General features: G+C 41.9%; 2 protein-coding genes across 2 annotated transcripts; one reads left to right on the top strand and one right to left on the bottom strand.

Annotated features, from left to right (window-relative positions):
- Positions 1–280: 280 nt before the first annotated feature.
- wdr77 (WD repeat domain 77) lies at positions 281–7231 on the top strand. The gene is made up of 10 exons (XM_076269158.1): positions 281–508; positions 1023–1208; positions 1594–1735; positions 2278–2327; positions 3180–3250; positions 3499–3553; positions 4952–5023; positions 5150–5258; positions 5556–5624; positions 5996–7231. The coding sequence occupies exons 1-10, from the start codon at positions 427–429 to the stop codon at positions 6135–6137; spliced, it is 978 nt and encodes a 325-aa protein (XP_076125273.1). The 5' UTR covers positions 281–426; the 3' UTR covers positions 6138–7231.
- A 4-nt stretch (positions 7232–7235) lies between these two features.
- On the bottom strand, positions 7236–15924 carry LOC143104824 (uncharacterized). Its single transcript, XM_076269157.1, has 5 exons — positions 15646–15924; positions 13947–14044; positions 11346–11433; positions 8543–10682; positions 7236–8354 (listed from the first exon to the last, which is right to left on the bottom strand). The coding sequence occupies exons 1-5, from the start codon at positions 15719–15721 to the stop codon at positions 8261–8263; spliced, it is 2496 nt and encodes an 831-aa protein (XP_076125272.1). The 5' UTR covers positions 15722–15924; the 3' UTR covers positions 7236–8260.
- Between the last annotated feature and the right edge of the window lie 2190 nt (positions 15925–18114).

The following is an 18114-nucleotide window of genomic DNA, read 5'->3' as shown; positions in this document are numbered from 1 at the left end:
CATCCTGAATTTGGTTAAGCATCCTGAAGTACGCTCGTGCGACGCATGGGATGTGAACACTTTTAAAGAGAACAGCGCCATCTACTGCATAAAAGTGGAAGTTTTACATGTGAAATTGTTAATAATGTTATCCATGGCCGATTGGTCATAGAAAATAATACAAAAATGTTACAATTGTGTTACAGTGTTTGTAACAATATAAACTATGTAAATGTCATTTTAGTTCAAGCGATGACCGTTCGAAAAGTCCCGGAAGCGGAAACTCACTCTGCACGTGGTGACGAAAGGTAGCAAATTCATTCATTCGCGGCATTGAAACACCGTTTTGGAACGTGCAGCGTTGGTTTTAACAAACATAGTTATATTTATTAAGTTATCAGTATTTTCGTTTGTGATTTTGATTCAGTTTCGAAGTTAAATAAAGACATGATTAAGGATAACTGGAATATCCCACCTAACGCACCAGCGTGCATGGAAAAACATCTAGTGTCTGCTCACTACAGAGCTGGTAAGTTATGACATTGTAACGATAACGTTAACTGTATCGAAATGTCTGAAGTTTATCATAAGTGCTGTGTAACCAATAACGTTTCTTCTAATAACAGCTGTGTTAACTTAAATCTTTGTACCTGGTAGGGGTTATTTTTTGTCCGATTGTAACGTCATGAGGTGAAAGAATACTCCTTAAAGTCTGCCATGGCCTAAGAAAATGTCAGTGACATAAGTTATCGAGGTTAGTAGCTATCTAACGGCAGTGTAAGTGGCGTTACCAACCTATCTGATGGCAGTAGACCGATATGTCCAGTTAACAGTGTCCGGCGTCTGGTCTGAATTTACGCTGCGTTTTAGCATCCATAATCTCTACGCCTAAAGTTGTAAGAGTAGACTTGTCATGTCAGTCGTTTAATTCGCTGAAATTTTCATCATATTGCACATGACTGGTTACTGGTTGCTTTCATGAACGTAAATGCAACGCATTACTGGTACTTGACATGCTATCCACATCTCTACTTTACTTCTAGATGGAGCTCTGCTTTTAGGCGCCTCCAGTCTAACTGGTAGGTCCTGGATGGGGTCCATCTGGGTGTACACCGACCCAAAGCAGGCACCCAACGAGGGCTTCTGCAAGGCTGGTGTTCAGACCGACGCGGGGGTCACACAGGCTCTGTGGGTGTCAGAGAAAGGCATCCTGGTAGCTTCAGATTCAGGTACAATTTACATCGTTGCAGGTGGTCCGTTCATTACTGATTGTCTTAACTAATTGCCAACATTATGCACGTGTGAGTATGTGAGTTTATATGTTTTGTATGAGAAAATCCAAGGCACCACACAGCACAATAGAGAAAGGTTCACACATTAAATTCTTTCTCGTCTTGTGATGTTTGTGAGGTTCTATAATGCCTACACATTATAATTATGGAAACATTGTAACACTGTCTCAAACTTTGCCATATTGCATTTTTAAGAAGGTATGGGAACCCTGATCACAGTTTGTGTTCGTTCCATTTGAGCTTCACACAGGACACTGAAAAACATTAGTGCCTCTGCTCCATCAATGTTTACCATAGTCTGGCCATTGCATTGATGCCACAGGTGCTGTGGAATTGTGGGAGCTGGCGGAGGACGAGCGTCTGCTGATGAGCCGTTTCAGCAAGCAAGAGCACGATCATGTGGTCACAGGCATCAGCACAACAGCAGCGCGCACCCACGCTGTCAGCAGCAGCATGGACTGCAGGTTGGTGGAAGAGCCAGTGAACCCATGGACGAGAAATACATTTAAGACCAAATTAACACGTTAAAGTACTATTCAGTTCCTGCTTCTCATTCAGGGAAGTTGTTTTCTCAATGATTTTGAAGTCCCCTATTCAGTATAGTGGTTTTAGTACAGAGCCATTTTGGGAGACATAGCTATTGCAATATTTTGTGTGTGCAATTGTTTTTTTTTTTCTTTTTCATCTTTTCCAAATTAGATGGGTTTCCCCACATGATTCATTACAACATTTATAGTAGATGAGCAAAAAGCTTTATGAGCAGTACATTCAGTATACTGTACTGTGTACTTAGTATATTATTACCCTTGACCCTCAGTAGGTGGTGAAGGGTATTGTAATTGGGTCTGTCTCTGAGTGTTTGTGTGTGTCTACATAATTTAAATCATTGATAAATTATTGGGTGCGAGGGTATGCAGTGTCCTGATTGATCTTGTTTTCTATGTATTTGTTGGCATCACCATTCATACTTGCCTTTCCGTATGTTTTTGTCCATTTATTCATGAAGCATCAAAGTATGGGACCTCAGCCAACAGACAGTCATCAACACATATCATGGTAAGATGGCATATGCTTCTCACTGATTTATTTATAAAGGTGATGAATTGCAGTTTGGAGTGTTGTATTTTTATTTGCTTGTCTATGAAATATTTTGCTTTGTCATCAAAGGGTTGGGTTTTAGAGGCATAGCTTTAGCCAGTTAGTGTTGGCTATTTTGTTGCAGAGAAGTTTGTTTCCTAAAAGCTGTTCTCAGCCATGCATGAGTGGAGCTTATCAGCATAGGATCATTACTGTGTTTACATTGGTCATGTGGCGTTTGCACCCAAGGCAATTGGCTCTTCATATGGTCCCAGAACTGAGATGTTGAGGGTTTCTGGGCTGATGTAGCTAGCATAGCCCCAGCCATTGAAATATTACCTGTAATCTGCCACTCAAATGTATATACAGGTGTGTCTCGAAAAATTAGAATATTGTGGAAAAGTTCATTTTTACACCCTTACTTAGTTTTTTTGTTGTAATCTTGATGATTACGGCTTACAGCTCATGAAAACAAAAGCCCAAACCCAAAACCCAATGTGGCCCTTGAGCCAAAAAGTTTGCCCACCCCTGATCTAGAATATATGAAAGATCCACTTTTTGAACTAAATTAGGTGGGAAAATGAATTTTTCCACGATATTCTAATTTTTTGAGACCCACCTGTATAACCGTTTACAAAATGTCTGATAATCTCAGGCTTCAGCCCCTGTTATCAGAGTGGCATGTCCTGTCTCTAAATGTTTAATGCAAGTGCTTAAAACAACAGAGTGATCATAATAATTCTAATAGTGTGTAATATCACAGGTGCATAAAGAGAACAGAGCCTCCATGCCTAGCATTAATGTGACCTCTAATGTGACCTCTGACTACAGCGCACACCATGCCGGTCATCTGTGTGGCCTGCAGCCCCTCAGAGGAAGCCCTCCTCCTTTCCTGTGGTCAGGTGAGAGATATCTGCATTTCTATAAGTCATCTGCTGGTACTACATTGAAATCCTGACTGTGTACACATTCAGCCACAAGATGGCGTCAGTCATTCTTTCAGGTGTTTGCTTCATGTAGTTGAATTACATGAGCCCATTGCCAAGTGTTTAAATAATGGAACTGGAGAGGCATTACATTTGTTGTGGCTAAAAAGTGTGAGCAATGTCTGTGTCTTCGGAATGATCTTTGTGTCTCTCTCTTCTCCTAGGATGGCCGGCTTCTATTATGGGACCGCAGAAAACCAAAACCAGCAACTCGGTTGGGTAAGCGTTTCCTGTCACCAATTATCTGGTCACGTACACAACTGTTTGTTTTTCAGATTTTCAATATTGTAGTCAGCATTAGATCATGGGGTCTGTCCACATTCTAGTCATAATTCTTGAGACTGTGGACAGAGAAACGCCTCTGTCAGACATTTCCTCTGTTTAGTCATTAAATCCATGCAACATAGGAAAACCCCAGTGTACAAGGCCTGGACTAGAGCACCAGTCTTATAGCAACTTGTGTAGCTAACCATTGAAAAGCCAAGGGTCACAGTTCCCCCTGTAGTTTGAGATGGGACATACACTCTTAAGATTTTCATTATTATCTTTTTATTCAGCTGAACACCAGCATGTCTGGCTGGATCCTAGACTTCCTCACCAATAGATCTCAGAGAGTATGAGTAAATGGCCACCAGTCTGGACTATCCTTTACATCCACAGGCTCTCCCCAGGGCTGTGTTCTTTCTCCTCCTCTACATCCTCTACACAGACGACTGTCGATCAGTAATGGACAGCCGTCACATTGTAAAGTTTGCAGATGACAGTCATTGTGAGTCTGTTGAAGGACAATGAGACAACTCATGGCTCCATCATAGACTAGTTTGTGAACTGGTATCAGGAAGCCTTTCTGGAGCCAGATGTGACCAAGACTAAGGACATGTTCATTGATTTTAGACACAAAGACTGCAACCACACAAACACAAATATCAACAGGCAGGACATTGAGATAGTCCAGCAATACAAGTATCTGGGTTCCATTATTGACAACAAGCTAACTTTTACCCATAACACAGACATGTTGTGTAAAAAAGGTCAGCAGCGTCTATACTGTCTTAGGAAGCTGGCAAGGTTTAATGTAGATAAATCCCTGATGACTCTTCTATAGATCTTTCATTGAGTCAATACTTACCTTCTCAGCCATCTGTTGGTATGCCCTGCTCAATGTGAAACAGAAAAATGCCATTTCTAAAGTCATTAAGGTGTGTAGTAGAGTCACTGGTGTCCAACAGAGAAGTATGTCAATGCTGTATGAGGAACAGGCAATTAAGAAGGCTGAATCCATCCTGTTAAATTATACCCACCCTCTGCACAGCGAATTTGAGATCTTACCCTCTGTTTCCCGTTTTAAATATCCATTAGCCCGAACCAACAGATACAAACACTCCTTCATACCATCTGCTGTTCAGTTACTGAACTCTAGGACACAGAGATAACCCTCTGCCCCATACACTTCTTTTTCTATTTATTATTTTTAATTCTGTGTTTTGACTTATCTTGTGGAAGCGTGTGTGTGTGTGTGTGTTTATGTGTGTGTGTGTAACCTTGCATGCTACCTCTGCAAAATAATTGCCCTTCTGGGACAATAAAGTGTTACTTACATTCATCTTTTTATTGCAGACATAGTGTCTCCCAGCTGTTCGCCTACCACAGCGATATGGCACCCACGCCAAGCCAACACAATTGTCTATGGTAAGGAGTACTGCTCTATCCCACTCCACCCCCCCCCCCCCCCCCCCCCCCACTTACTTGCTGTCACACTTCACTGTCCTATCTAAATAAACTCCAAAAAATATACTTAAATGTGCTAATGTTCAGGTGACGAGCTGGGAAGGGTCACAGTGAGGGACCTGCAGACTTCAGACCAAACCCAGACTCTGAACACCCACAGACGCAGAGTGACTAGCCTGGCCTTCTCCTCCCACAGGTATACCAGAACAACATCACCCTCCTAGACAACTCAGTAGTCTATGCTGTAGCCACATTGAAAACATGACAGTCTTGCCTTAAGAATTAGCTTTTGTCCGGTCTGCTGACTTGGCTCAAGCCCTAATTAGCAGCAGTGACACTTCACATTCTGATGTATTGTGTTTTTCTTTTGTGTCTTAATGCTTGCCCTTACCCAAACAGCAATCTGTTCAGTGATGCTTTTTGGTTCACCCAAGGCAGTGCTGTGTTACAATATTGATATTTTAGATTTTTGAAATGTCCTCTTGTTTGACAGTTCCCCGCTGCTAGCCTCCACAAGTGATGACTGCACGGTTGCCGTGGTGAACGCGGAGTTCAGAGAAATGTGAGTCAATATTGAAGGCCCTCCCAAAACCACCCAGCCCTACCCTGTGTGTCTTAAATAAATACCTTGTGTCAGGCCTTTTGTGAGAGAATGTAAATAGTTTGTGAGTGAAAAGTCTAATACTGGTAGATTCTTAGTGCAGCTGTTACAACCACTCTTACCCTACCACTCATCAGAGATTATATGGTAATCTATATTTGGTTTGTTATTTTGGTTCAGTGGTTTTGTGTTATTTTAATAGTTTGTTTAGCCATATTATTGCTGTACATACGGTCACGTAGCAGTGATTACATTTCATATATTTTTTTAATGTGCCCCCTGTGTCATTCACCTTCATTGATTTACACTCATAACCCCCCTCCTATTTTTAGTTTCAGAGACAGGAGGCACCAGGACTTTGTCCGTGGGTTATGCTGGGCCACTGATGGGTTGGACACCCTCACCACAGTGGGCTGGGACCACCAGGTTCTCCACCACAACATCAGCCAGTCACCACCAGCCTCTCAACCGTAGAGCCGTCCACGAGGGGGCAAGGGGGTGGCAGGTAGAAGAAACATGGAAATGGCTCTCTTTCAGTAGACTAGTTCTCATTCAGTGACTAGTTTGAGGTCCGCTGAGATGGAAGTATTAGCTGTAAAAAATGATAACTGGTTAACTAAATGCATCTCCCTACACACACACACACAACCCTACAAAGCCCCCACCTCTTGGTGAAAATGAATTTGGAAAACGAATTGGAGTTTGTGTAAAGAATGTTCTAGATTTAAAGCTGTTCATTGTCGTTCACTGCTGCCTTTACAAATTCCTTACTTGTGTGCCTGGCCCAGATGGAAGGCATTCTCTAGTTTCCTTATCCTCTCCACTTCAGTTTCAGTGATTCTTTTTTTTTTAGGCACTTGCATTGAAACATCTTAAACTTTGTCCTTATTTCATCAACATCCCAAGTCCTGTCCTTCAGAAATTAAAATGGTTAGATCTTTGTAAATCAATGTCATTATGAATACTTTGTGTAACCCTTTATGAATCTGTTTATAACTCTATAATGTTGGGTTTAAGTGTTACCGTAACAATTATTTAGTTATTCACAGCTAAATGTTACTTTTGTGACTCTGTGTAAGAGCTCTCCCTCACATACTCATGGAGGTTCCCCTTTTTGCACAAGGCTATGCCATCATGTAGTAGGCTTGTGTAAAGGGATTTGTGCGTTATAAACTCATGTTATGTTTGAGGGATGTCGATTATATAGTTGTCATGACCAGTATCTAAATCATTGTTGACTAATGTCAACTGTCCGGATGTATTTGTACTTCTGTACAAGATCATTCTCATTCATGTATATTATTTTATACTTTTCAATGGGTTTTGTTTCATACACATCCAATACTGTCACTCAAAACGGTTTTGTACATTTATAGGGTCTTTAATATTGAGTATGTATGTCTGTAGACGTGAGTGGTGGAGGATGTCAAACTGAAAAAGCTGAACATGATCACAGTTGTTGAAAGCTCCTATTCTCTAAGTGACACGGACATGTATGTTAAACAGTCTCAGTCTGAGAATGACTCTCATTGTAAGTTCTAAACAGAAATAAATATGAAAAGAAAGCGCCAGTTGTCCATTTGGTGTCCCCTTTTAATCTGAGGTTTATTTTGAAGGTTAATACAGTCACTTTTGAGAAGTCTACAAGTCATACCAATGATGCATAGCCTATTTATAACATGCTAAGCATAGTGGGTCATTGCGGTGCCTTGTAAAATATATTGTCCATGCTCACAATGCCATTAACCTTCACATCCAAGTGTCTATTTACATGTTTTGGCTGTGAGAAACATATTTACATTCTTACAGGCTCTCAAAATCCAGGCGTGTTTATAAATGACGCAGCATTATTGTTGGAAGATGGCAGCATATTAAAAGTGTTTGGTAGTTTTTAACTAACAAACAAAGATTACATCTTTTTTAATAAAAAGTATTAGATTATGCCTCTTGACATTGGGGTATGAGTGACCTATGTCAAAACTAGATTAGTGTTGTGGTAAATGACAGATGAATTCCCATCGGGTTGAATATAAATAAGCATATGTTAGGATAGAAGAGAACTGTAGTATTCAGTACAAAAGACACAGCTTGATCATTTACACATCTTTGTCCATAGGAATATATAACATTTCTTTATCTGTACCATTTGTAGAAACACTGACTCCGCACGCAACTATTTTGTCAGCAGTGAATAAAAAAACACTAGTTCATCAACGGGTTAAAACAATAAGGCAAAGCTCACTAACTGTGATAAGCCTGAAACCTGCTGAAGTTAACAGCCATGTTGCCCCAGACAAGTCAGACACTCCAAGGACTTTAGAACTTTAACAGAGGACCAGAATGTCTGATACTGAAAGCACAGAAGGTTAAATAACAAGGGGAAAAAAGTCCTGCTGTTTGTTTCAACAGTAGATTATTTGAAGGCTAAAAAAATTGCCAGGCACATTCTTCTTTTTCCCCATGCTGTGTTCTTTTTCCCCATGCTGAAGTAGAGGAAAGTGCTCACGGTTGATCATCTTCAGCATTGTAAAGGCACTGGTGTGTCTTGTATTTGAGTTTTGTTTTTACTTCTGATGCAGTCCTGTTAGTGAAAGTCTTCATGAGTCTCCTTTACTGACTAGAGTAATGGGTTGTTTGGTCCCTGGTCGTACTGTAAATGTCATACCGTGAGGATGCTTGGATGGTCCATTACTGCAATAATACAGGAAGACGAGAAATTATTTTATTTGTAACACAAAAAATGCATTTCATATTCATTTGCCTGGTATAACAAATGTTTCAGATTTTACAGATACCCAATTACAAAGGATTACGTTATGACACTGGGCTCTTTTAAAGGTAATAATTAACAGACATATTCAAAACTACATGGGGCATACCTTGCAGGTGACTTTGATGCAGCAGCAACATTTCCTGCCTTCTTCTGGGCCATTCTGGTCTCAAGCTCCCGCATATCGAGGCCTCCACTTGCCTGTGGTGGATGTGTGGCGCTCTTTGCTTTAGGAGAAGGTTTAGGTGGAACCCGAATGTCCTCTTCGTCATCGGACTGTGTGGTGACCCAGTCATCTGTGTTATCAGCTTCTTTGGTCGGAGCTGACAATTTGGGATCCATCTCCAGCATCTTTTTTTGCAAGATACTGAGAAGAGTGGCTTGGCTGGCAGATGTAGGTGTCGAGGGAAGATTTTGGGGAAGCGGCTTCGGCTTGGTCTGCTGAGCGATTTTGGCTTGCAGCTCACTCTGCGATGGTACAAGTCTGGGTGTGTTTGACGGCTTTGGCTTTTGGGCAGTGGAAGGGCCCTTTGCGATGGTGCTTTGCGATGGTGGTGGCCCTGCAGGTGGTGGTGGTGGCCCTGCAGGTGGTGGTGGTGGTGGTGGTCCTGCAGGTGGTGGTGGTGGTGGTATTGATGGCTTTGTGGGAGGATCAGGAGGAGGTGTGCTTGGGGGACCCTCCCCATCTTCACTATCTGAGTTTGCAAACTCTGGCGGGGGAGGAATGAAAGGGATGCTGAAGTCCTGAACTTGGACGCTGGAGACGGCTGGAGCTGAATTAGTATCCTGAACTTTCTTTTCAACATTGCTACAAGAAGTGGATGGCACTGTGGGGAGTACTGGGGGCTTTGGTTCTTGCTTAGCAACAGAGATTCTCACCTGTGGTGGAGTGACCTGTACAGGAGCTTGAGGCTGTGCAGGAATGGCTACCTCAGCAGGAAGATCAAGTTTCTCTGCAGGAAGTCTTTCTTGAGAGTTTAGTGATGTGGATGAGGAGGACTTGGGGGTTACTGTGAAAGAGTTGGATTTTGATTCGCTGGGCTGAATAGTTGCCTGGGTAGGGAGCTCAACAGATCGGTTGCTCTTGCCGCTGTTCTCACGGGACAAACCTGAACGTTGCCGCTCTCGCTCCTTAGCAGCCCTCAGTAGGGCCAAGGGGGAGGTTCCAGCTTCCCTCGTCCCTGAACTCTCACTTGCTTTGAGGTTGTGTAATTTGTTGGCCAGTAGAGGACTGTACTGACGGGGTCTTACTTGGGATACCTCCTGTACCTTCGTCTGCCTTGTTTCTTGTGGAGCAGGAGCAGCTGGCACTTTTGGTAATTTTGGAGAAGCTGCAGGAGGGGTTGCTGCTGGTTTTGTTGGAGTTGGAATGGCATTTGGAGGTGTCTGAGTCTTTGGTGTGCTTGAAGGCACAGCTTTGGGTTGGCTTGGTAAGGTGGCTGTCAAATTTTCTTTGAGGTCCTTCAAATCTTGCTCCAGCTGAGCGCCAGAGCTTGCCCTGCGTGCTGGCTTAGCTGGAGGTAATGGTGTTTGAGCTGGACTTGGCGTTGCGGGGCCACTGCCATTGACATGGACTCGGACAGAGTCACCGGACGAGTCCTCTAGAAGGAGGATTGACTTGGGTCTCATATCTCGATCTATGCCTCCACTCAGCAGAGTGGTCTTGGGTATGCTGTAGACCTTGGCTGTGGTATGGGGATTGAAGCTTGAAGGCACAGCAGCAGTCGTGGAAGATGAAGCAGATGCAACATCAAGATTCTGAATAGAGGACATCCGGACAGGCTTTGGCGGGGGTGCCTTTGCGGTCTTTTGGGGCCCTGGATGAGGCTGTTGTTTCACCACTGGTGGTGGGGGTGGGGTGAACTGTGGACATTCAGGAACATCTGGATGATCACTCACTATGGATACAGGCAACGAAGCTTTGCCGCTACTAGTACTGGATGTCACAGATGGGGGCTTTGGAGCGGGCATTGATGGGGGCTTCAGAGAAGCAAGGTCAATGTCCTGGGATTGGGCAACTGTTGGAGGTTTGGGGGCAGGCATGGGTGGTGGTCGGAGCGAAGCCAGATCTGGCGGGACCTCAAAGTCTCCATATAAAGATGAAGCAGGGACAAACTTTGGCGAGGGTGGGGAAAACTGAGGTGGAGGTGGTGGAGGTGCCACTGATGGAGGTGGAGGGATAAGTATTTCACCACCTTCATCGTCAGGGACAGCAAAGATTCCACCATTGGGAAGCTGCTGGCTGCTTCCTATGAAAGAAGAAAAGGTCAATCTGTGATCTGTGAAACTTTCATTGGTATAGTACTATTAAAATATACATAGTTACTATATGAGGGGAGTTCCTTCAAGTATGTAGGAAGGCACTATAATGCACCAATTACAATACCATAATTTTAAACTAAACTTACAATGGACAAATATTCTGAGATTTCATTGTGGCCAATCTTGGTAGGCTCAACATCATAGATCTGATCAGGTAACACCATCAAAGATGACACAAATAGCTGTGTCCTTTAGGAACTACGTTTGACTTTTAATTTTCTGTATTATATGGTTTCAATACATGTAATACATGTGAAACAAAGTCCTCAAGAATGTAACCATAGAGACATTGTTTATACTTAGTATAACCTGTAGTCATAGTATAGGCATAGTATAGGCAGTCACATTAGTCTTAAATACCTGATGGAATCAGTTTACCTTTCACCTTTATTTACTTAACACTTTTAACATTCACATGACCTATACTCTTAAATCTGTACATCTTCTTGTTCCTCTAGCATAATTGGTCTGTCAGACCTCATTCTTTGCCAATCAATTGAATCTTAAGCTTCACTCAAGGTTTAAACTAGGGATCATTACTGCTGGATTTGCATTTTTGTTACTTTGCTTTTGAGAAGCCGTAAACTGACCTGTTCCATTTGTCTTCGGCCCGTTCAGGGGAGGAAAGACAGGCACTTTCGGAGTCGGCACGGCAAAGCCTTGCACGACATCAGAGGACTGTGGGGGGAGAAGCAGTACAAAGGCATCAGCAGACTGTATACATTTTTCCTGTTAGACACTCAGACCCGTTAAATACTGACAGAAAGGGTAGATAGAGAGTATATAGCGAGAGAGAGAATTAGGGGGGGGGGGGGCAGTACAAAGGCATCAGCACACTGTATATATTTAAAAAATGTTCCTGTGCAAGAGCGAGAGAGAGAGAGAATTAGAAATGATGCCTTTACTGGTTATTGTTTTGCCAGCAGTGGTAGAGCCGAGGATTTTAGTTTTCAGTGAAACATGCGCTGAACTAACCTGTTTCCTTTACACCGGAAAATAATAAAATGCTCCCACACATTACGTTGTTCACATAGTTCACATATTAATCAAAAGGCTGCATGCATCAAGTATAATGGCGCATCTTACATCATCGACGATGATTAACACTGACAGACCGTGTGACAGAACCACGCCTAACCAACACCCGACAACAAAACAAAGATTAAAACACATAATACAGGACCTACCCATTAGGGTTTGTTTTGATGACAAGTAAGCACACCTTGCCTTGCCATTTGTAAGCCAATGAGGACTCATCAAGGCCAAAAGTGAGTACAGTGTCAGACTGCAGGCAATAGAGCCATGCTGCAATAGCGACATCACCAATAGTGCATTAAGAAAATGAGATTGCAGTTGCACCTGGTGTAAATCAGAGGGTAAGAAGTTCTTAGACCCCATTACCTTGCTAGCAAGATGTAAGAAACTAAGTAAGTTGCCCCCCCCTCCCCCTTATAAAGAAAAACAGTGCCCCATTCTCGTGTGATCTGCCTCTATGCCAGTCACATTACATTGTTACATTTTTACTGCTGGCTGTGAGTTCTCTTTGCATTCCTATTAGAAATCTACCTCCACATACTTCTCATCAAACGATTCTGGACACACCTCAGGCTCCGAGAGCCTGCCAGTCTAGTGACTTCTATGCATGAGCAGGTTTTCTGTGGAAAGGCTAAGTGAGTGCATTTGTGCACGCACACACACACCCACACACACACAGTTTAATAACACAGACTTTGTATGCGCAACACCATTTTAGCAGACGGTACATCATAAGTATCCTTGTTCCTGTTCTTTTCAGACGGAGGTGAAAAGAAGATATCAACAAAGGTTCTGAATGCCAACCTGATCTTGTGCACCACTTATGTAATAACATTGACTTTGATTTAACCTCTAGTGCTGCTGACATTTTAACAGTGATGGACTGCCAGGGTACTGGAGTTTAACCCCTAAGGCAAACACACATGTGACACACGTAGAGTACCCTGTGAAGACCATGTTCGGATGGTCATATCTACAGGCCGCCAAGTGAGGAAAAGAAGACAGGTGGAACTGCACCGCGAGCCATTGCTGTCCATCACTGTCTTCTCTATCTTTTCCCCGTTGGCTAAGACTAAGGCATATTTCTCTCTATTCCTCAGCTCCTGTCATACACAGAGTGAAAGTCAGAGAGGTCCTACCCCTCTGATGCTGGGTGTGTCACATGTCAGGTATGCAACAGGGACGTCACCACAGAAAGAGAAACGAATGGTGAGGGTGAGAGAGAAAGAGATGGAAAAGGTTTGTCATCTGTGCTTGAAAGCTAGCCATGCACATCAAAAACATGTAGTCTAAGATTATTTGTTTACATTCAGTTGAACATTACCCAGGTCATTTGCATTTTAAAAAATCTTTGAAAGAATGGCCTTCTCAAGATTCTCAAGGAATAACAAACTCTTTAACACACAGCTCAGTAAGAGAATGGGCCAAACTCACTAGTGTTGAACCAGGAGAAAGGAAGGAGGCAATGGAAGTGGAGACGAAAGGAGAGTATGGCTCTCTGATCATTTTACAAAGGGGGAGAAAAAGGGGACTAGATGAGCAACACAGCAAAAGTGCATACGATACTGAATGGGGATACAGCTGAAATTCTTGCAGTTTTACATTCCTAGGGATTCTAAACATCTAACACTGCCATACAATAACACATTTATCAACAGACTTTCTATAACAACCAAAATCACCTATCACAATGCTATATTAACACTTACTGTCATACTGAACTCTAAAAAAGCTCTGTCTATACAAAAAAGTTCCTCAACAATAATAATTAGTGAAATCTGAAACAGCTGCTGGGGGGACAGAGAGCAGAGGCACCTGAGATCACCACACAAAGATCATTGATCACAGAAACACTCCTCATAGGCCAAGAGAGAGGGTGGCCTCAGACGACAAAGGGCACATTGAGGGGAAAATTCAAATTTGGCTTCAAAGACAGAGTCAGGCACAGGTGGACAGTGAAGCCTTGGAGCAATGCTGCACTTTGCATTGTAGCCTACCTTGTCTTGAAAGCAATCAACTAGGTGTTTTACATATTCACAATTAACACAATACAAACTACAAATACAATACAAACTACAAATAAAGCAAATCATTTTACTCTGTATGGACAGTCAGAAGAATAGAAGACAAACTTCTCAATTAAGATTGATACATACCGTGTGCGAGTTGAAGTAATTAACAGTGGGTCTAGATCGAACTTTAGCTGTGCCTGATACTGGTATTGCTGACGAGTCAAAACCCAACTCCACATGTTCTGAAAGAGAAACAACTTATTAATTGTGATAACAATGTCAATACACATGTATTGCCCTTAACAGAGCGTAATGTTTGTACAAACCTGATCTCCAAACCTGTATCTAAGACATTCCTTGCAGCTTATGCAGTAGTGATAAACTGAATTATTCACCCAATCAAATGCACTTTCATGCAGATATTGTTACATGGTGAAACTGGCCTTATTCACTGAAAAACACATTGATTATGCTATACAATATAACACCATAAATACACAGATTAAAAAAATAAATAAAAAATCATCAGTCGGTAAACAATTAAACAACTAGGCGACCTATGTTGATGTGGACTGATAAAGCACTGAAAACAATGACTGCTGCCATCTGGCCTTGTGCAGAAATACTCATCTGAAGGATCCTTGCCCATCAACAAACACAAAACAACTCTAAAACATGATAAACACTCCCCTATTGCTGTCCTTCGCCCTCCTTGATCTTCTCTTCTAATGGTCACACAGACTTGGACTGACTTAACTGAATAATCAGTGTCTAAAAAGATTGTTTGGTTTTTTTGCTTTTCAGGGGCCTTGACTTTATATAACGAGTAACATTTCAATATTTTTGCTCACAAGTGTCAGTGATTTCGTTTCTGTGTTGTTGGAACTCCAGTGATTTGGAACCGAGTGTGGCCTATGCACTTGTTTGAGCACACCAGCGAGGACAGAACATATTTCACCCACATGTCAACACAATGAATAGTTTGGATGATGGCTATCTTTGTTATGAACAAACCAGATTTTATATTTGGTACTGGTAGTACAACTTTCCTGATAGGCCTACTGTTTAGGCTACACACTACTTATTTAGACAAATGGTCGACCAGGGTCTTTTTAATCCATCATCAAAAATATCCAATCATAAAAAATATTTTAAAATATCAATCGCCAAACTTTAATTTTTTTTTTTTCTTTGACGAGGAAGTGACTGAGAACATCAGATTAATTCTGATTCAATTAAGGAACATCAGTCATCCCAGCTGTGTTTGTGAGGATCATATTTGCATGCTAATGCAAATATCTTATCTTAAAGAGACAAGAGAATTGAAATGATTTCCACTGTAGCCTACAGACTGTCGGTCAGTAGCCTACATCATGCTTCAGAAACTGAGACTTTTATCCTAGCCTACTGGACAGATCTCTTGGCAAGGGCACTGCTAGAAAATTTGGGACCTATGAAAGACTAGAATAATTCTGCCCCCGGAAAGAACTATGCAATAGCCTAATCAACCCTATGGCATATCTGTATCTATATGAAGTCGTGTTGTAGATAGTAGCCTAGTCGACCTTTAAGCTTTTGACTTAATGATCCTGGGTTTCTACTGCTATTGCTCCTATTGACGTTTGGACCATATGCAAATAAATGTAGGCTAAGTTGTAACGTTAACCATACTATAAATTCATATTTCGTATTTCGTCGTGTCATTGGACCTACCCCCCCCCCCCCCCCTCCCCAAACCTGTCACTTTAGGTGCAGTCGTCGCGCGCGTGCATTAGACTTTAGCATAACAACTTCAGTGACATACAATTGTAAAAGAATCGGCGTCAAGGACATTGACACTTACCCATTCCCCCGTCCTTCATTTGGACGCTGGTGTCGAACAGGGAATGATTCTTTCTACCCAAAAACCCTTTCTTCATTTTTGTTACCCTGGTGTGCAATACTCCTCAAAAAGAATTGTTAATGCCTCATAGTTCCACGACTGCGTTGATGTTATAAAATTCACTTCGACTACGACTACTTATGGATACATGGTGAAACGTGTCCCCTCTTCTGTGAATTATGTTCAATTTCGTGGAATAAAATGGCCTCCCGCCTCCGCCTCCTCCTCCTGTTATAGCCTCCCTCCTTTGTGAGGCGACAGGTGAGGCAAACAAACTCACCGCCTCCTGAGCGCAAGTAACATTCCAGTTTTCCTGCCAACTTTGAACACACCTTTCTTAGCAATTACTCAGTGCTGTATCCATGGATGCAACATAATATCACAATGAAACTCAATGTCCATAATGGTTTTCAAGGAGTTGCTCTCTTCGTTTAGCCCAAATAAATCCAAAAGCGAAAATAGCATATTTAAATACATAAAATCAGATTCTATGCTGTATGGTAAAACATGTGTTAGAGTAGTCCCAATTTGCATTTAAGTCACTTTAAATCAAAAGTAAAATGACAACTATTTCAAAAAACATTTAGAGAGGGGTGCAGGGGAAGTTGGAATAGCCTAGGCTAGCCTACGCTGTTCACAGTGACAGTATTTTCAGCAGTCTTGTAATAGTCTGACAGCAGTCTTCTCACACAGCAGCACTCATGTCTAATTCTTCAACAACGAATGTGCAACAGTAGCCTAAGTATCTATTATGGTAGATTCTACTTTTATTTATTTAATTTCTACTTTTTATTTGAATCAGTTCTTTTTGGAAGTTGGATCCTCAATTTCCCCATTTAGGCTATAGCCTATCACTATTTGCTAAATAGCTTGCCATGTTTTGGCTTGAGTGTCTATATTTTGCTATACACTATATGTGAAAAACAATGTACCCAATTTTCCATTAGAAATAACTTAAAGTAGTTTAAAACATAACATGAGCTGCAATATTTGTTCTTTATGGTAAAAAAATTTAACATGGCACAGGATGTGAAAATCAGTTCTGCATTTAATTGTACTTCTTTTTGGACAACTATATTACCATTATGACCATATTTGCTAAATGGAAGGTACAAATCTGAATGTGTTTAGCAGACCTGAAATGGTGCGCTGTTATATGGCCAAACACAGTATGTCACCTCAACAGGCCTTTAAGCGTAGATAATCCCCTGACGTCTATATTAATATTAGCCCCTCTGTTATCTCATAATATCCTATACTGCCATTTCCAACCCTCAGCTGTGTGGTTTGGGTCACTAGGCTAACTGAAAGATAGCACTTTAGTGGGATTCAGATAAGAAGATCAGGAATCCTCTAGTGCAGATGGATATATGCACCATGTGCGTTGATTGGATTTGGGTCACAGAGAAAGCCATGCTTATTATAGCTGTGCTCTGGTGTGGTCCATGATGGCCCTGTGATGTCTTATGGAGGCTGCCACAGGGTCAAAGGTTAACTTTTCAAAAGGTGTCTCAAGAGAGAGAGAAAGAGAAATACTCGGTATATTATCCAAGAATGATGGCACTTCTTTCCATACATTTCTAATGAACAGACAAAGCTATCAGTGGATGGCGAATCCAAAAAATAAAACTGGAAAGCAAACTGTATTAACCCACAACAAACAAATGTATTAAGGAGCTTAATACAAATGCAATTACATATGTAATAATTAATTATTTTAATTGTTACACAGTTTAAGAAGTGCACATGCTGCCTAGCCAGAATCATTTGAACAAAATATGAGTGCAGGCATGATATGAATTTGCATTGGGCACACAGTGTATGTGTAATTACAGTTTATTCTGTTTTTTCACATTCTGCCTGCAATTTTAGACTTGCCCTGGAATAAACACTTCGACCGATCTACTGCCTTGTTGCACTCGTCTTGGAGATGGAATGCAGACTGGCCAGTCCTGTTCTGCTCCATTGTAGGTGGTCACCATGCCAACCACACGAGTGAATAATGCGTAGAATGTGCAAGCAGGTAATATCCGGAATCCTTTGTGCTCACTGTTCTGTGTACTGATCTTCACTGATCTTGGATGACGTGCAATCCGATCCTCAACACTTTTGCATGACAGAGCTGCCAGAGATTTTTCTAGGATGCTCTCCGTGTTTGAGGAGCATGAGGTGAGGCGCATGTTGCGGGCCGTCAACCCGAGGTAGGCGGCTGGTCCTGATGGCGTCCCGGGACGCGTGTTGAATGACTGTGCAGATCAGCTGGCTGGAATCTTAACAAATATCTTCAACCAGTCCCTGGAACAGTCCACTGTCCTACCCTGCCTGAAATCCTCAATGACTTCTATAGTCCCACTGCCCAAGAAACCTCACATCTCTAGCCTCAACAATTACCGACAAGTGACATTCACCCCAGTGGTGATGAAGTGCTTT

The sequence above is a fragment of the Alosa pseudoharengus genome, unplaced genomic scaffold (genome assembly GCF_046254945.1).
Source record: "Alosa pseudoharengus isolate Yale_2024_CS ecotype anadromous, Long Island Sound unplaced genomic scaffold, YU_APseudo_1.1 YU_APseudo_1.1_scf_5, whole genome shotgun sequence".
NCBI lineage: Eukaryota > Metazoa > Chordata > Actinopteri > Clupeiformes > Clupeidae > Alosa > Alosa pseudoharengus.
This window is presented reverse-complemented; position numbering and strand designations above follow the sequence as displayed.